Below are 2,703 nucleotides of genomic sequence, written 5' to 3' on the forward strand. Positions count from 1 at the left end.
TGACAGGTGAACGACTAGGTGTTTAATTAATGAATTTAGACCTCGCAGAAAAGAGAGAGGATAAATCGGATTGACTGGCTAAGTTGAGGAGGATCGGCGTGCGAAGCTGCTGCTGCTGCCGTTGCTTTAGTGTTTGTCTGCTGTGAGCTCAGTCAGGTGAACTGTTGCTCACTGTCAGTCCCCCCGTCTGTTTGCCTCCTCTTCGATTCGATCGAACCGTTGCTGCTGCTTTGAACGGCTGATTACCGTCGATTGTTTTAGTGTCCATTATATCCACTGCTGCCTCAGAAAGATCGCAGTGCACGCACACACACACACACACCGTTTTATTCCCTAAATGGATTAATTAATTTGATTTCTTTTTTTCTACCCGTTGAGGAGGATAGGAGTCCCCCTCTTTTTCTCAAAGCTGCGGCCATTAATTAATCACAGGCTGCCGCTGACTAACTGACTGACTAAGCCCACTCTGTTTCATATTTGCTGTGTGTGAGTGAGTGCTCAGTCGTCTTTAGTCGGCAGTTTTTCTGCTTTAAAAAAGAGGCAGTGATTTAACTGTTGAATTCTTTTTGTTACTACTCGAAATTCTGATTTGATGTCAATGAATCAATCTCTTGCGCTCATTTGACAATTTTGTCATTTACACGGTCGTCAGTGAATGAATCGTTTCTCTTTATTGCATCGATTGTCTCGAGGGAGAGAGATTTGTGTGTGTCGGTGGTAGTGGCGACCATTACAGGTTAGAGCGGTGGGGGAGAGAACAATTAGCACAAGCACACACTTTGGAGGCGCTAATCGATTCGATTTTGGGCTAGGTTGCCTTTGCCTGCTCTTTGGGCTTAACCATCAGCACAGTTTAGGTGCCGACTTCGGCAGTGGCGGCAGCGGTTGATGAGGAAGGCGACTGATGATGCTGCTGCTGATGCCGCTACTGCTGCCGCACAGGTCCATCGCCGCTGACTGAGAAGCAGGCGAGCTCAGTGTTGAGGAGGTGGTGCTCTTGCTGCTTCCACTGCTGCTGCTGCTGCTCGAAGATGATGATAATCTTTGGTCTTTGCGTGGGTGGGTGGTGGGCGTCATTGTTTTAGTTTGGGATGAGGAGGACTGAGAATGCTGCAGCAGCCCAAAGAGGTCCAGTGGTCTGCTGCTGTTTGGGATGATGGGGTGAAGGGTGGAGGGTGGGGGGTTTATTCTGCTATCGTTTGGTCCTAGCATTCCTGCTGTTGCTGCTGCTGCTGGCCCAATTGAACTTCCGGCACCTCCAGCACCGCTGAGACTGGCCGTATAGTTGAGGAGGAGTGTGGAGCGGAGGCGTCGCTCGTGGGTGCGCTCGTGCTTGCGCAGGTGGTCCTTGCGGCCGAAGCGCTTCTCGCACCAGCGACACGGGTAGGGGCGGATGCCGCTGTGGATGCGCCGGTGGCGGGTCAGCTCTTCGTTTCGCGTGAAGGACTTTTGGCAGTTTTTGTAGTCGCAGACGAAGGGTCGCTCGCCNTGAGGAGGAGTGTGGAGCGGAGGCGTCGCTCGTGGGTGCGCTCGTGCTTGCGCAGGTGGTCCTTGCGGCCGAAGCGCTTCTCGCACCAGCGACACGGGTAGGGGCGGATGCCGCTGTGGATGCGCCGGTGGCGGGTCAGCTCTTCGTTTCGCGTGAAGGACTTTTGGCAGTTTTTGTAGTCGCAGACGAAGGGTCGCTCGCCTGAGGGGAAAGAGGTTAAAATTTTGGGGAACACTTTTACCATCACACTTACCGGTATGCGTCCGAATGTGACTGTTGAGCTGGCTGCGATTGCTGAAGGCTGACTTGCAATCGCTGCAGAGAAACTTTTTGGGGCGTTGCTGTTGCTGGTCACTGCTGTGGCTGAAACTGTTGTTGGAGGTCGCTTTACTCACTCCCACTGTTGATTTCTTTAGCTTTAGTTGGTTTTGTTGCTGCTGCTGCTGTTGAGCCGCCAGACTGTCGAGAAAGAGATTCTGAAAGGTGAGAATGTTCTGCAGGTCGGTGGAGTTAGAGGGTGGTGGTGGTGGGTTGATTGTGGTTGATAACTTTCCACCATTATTATCACTGCGCTCGGTGTTTGAGGGCACTTTTCTGGGGACGTTTGTCCCTATGACTGAAGGTTGCAATAGTGCACTCGATGATTGAAGTCGATAGTTGTCGCTTTTATCAAATTTTCTTCTGATCGTTTCACTTGGGTGATCACCTCTTTGAGAATCAGTTCTGCCTGGTTCCGTTTTTTGAGATCTTTGGAGGTTATTTGAGGAGGAGGAGGAGGAGTTGGTGGAGATTGAGGAGAGGGCCGCCGACACTAACTGAGCCGCCAGTTTGTCTGCTCTTCTGCTCTGATGTTTGCTGGTAGTGGTCGTACTTCGACTACCGTTGCTGCTGTTGTTGTTGTTGCTGTCATTAATTCGGTGGTGGTGATGATTAGAAAAAGGAGGCGGAGGTGGTGGTGGTGGTGGAGGTCGGTAATTAGTGCTGCTAATTGCTACCCCTGCTGCTGCTGATGGTGCTGAAGGTGAAGAAGTGCCGTTGGGCATTTGCTGATGCTGCTGATTCTGCAGTGAGGCATAGTAGAGAAGTTGACTGTAGTAGTACTGGTAGTAGTAGGAGTAGANCTGATGGTGCTGAAGGTGAAGAAGTGCCGTTGGGCATTTGCTGATGCTGCTGATTCTGCAGTGAGGCATAGTAGAGAAGTTGACTGTAGTAGT

At 51.2% G+C, this 2,703-nt stretch overlaps 1 protein-coding gene across 1 annotated transcript; it reads right to left on the minus strand.

Moving 5' to 3' along the window:
* Window positions 1–1,421: 1,421 nt before the first annotated feature.
* LOC108355028 (Krueppel-like factor 16) lies at window positions 1,422–1,965 on the minus strand (the record flags this gene model as incomplete). The annotated part of the gene is made up of 2 exons (XM_017606202.1): window positions 1,422–1,690; window positions 1,743–1,965. Coding segments are annotated over 2 exons (492 nt in total), but the record flags the coding sequence as incomplete, so codon positions are not given.
* Window positions 1,966–2,703: the final 738 nt, after the last annotated feature.

This window comes from Rhagoletis zephyria, unplaced genomic scaffold, assembly GCF_001687245.7.
Source record: "Rhagoletis zephyria isolate East Lansing unplaced genomic scaffold, Rhagoletis_zephyria_1.1 Rzeph_scaffold_41545, whole genome shotgun sequence".
In the NCBI taxonomy this organism is placed as follows: Eukaryota; Metazoa; Arthropoda; class Insecta; order Diptera; family Tephritidae; genus Rhagoletis; species Rhagoletis zephyria.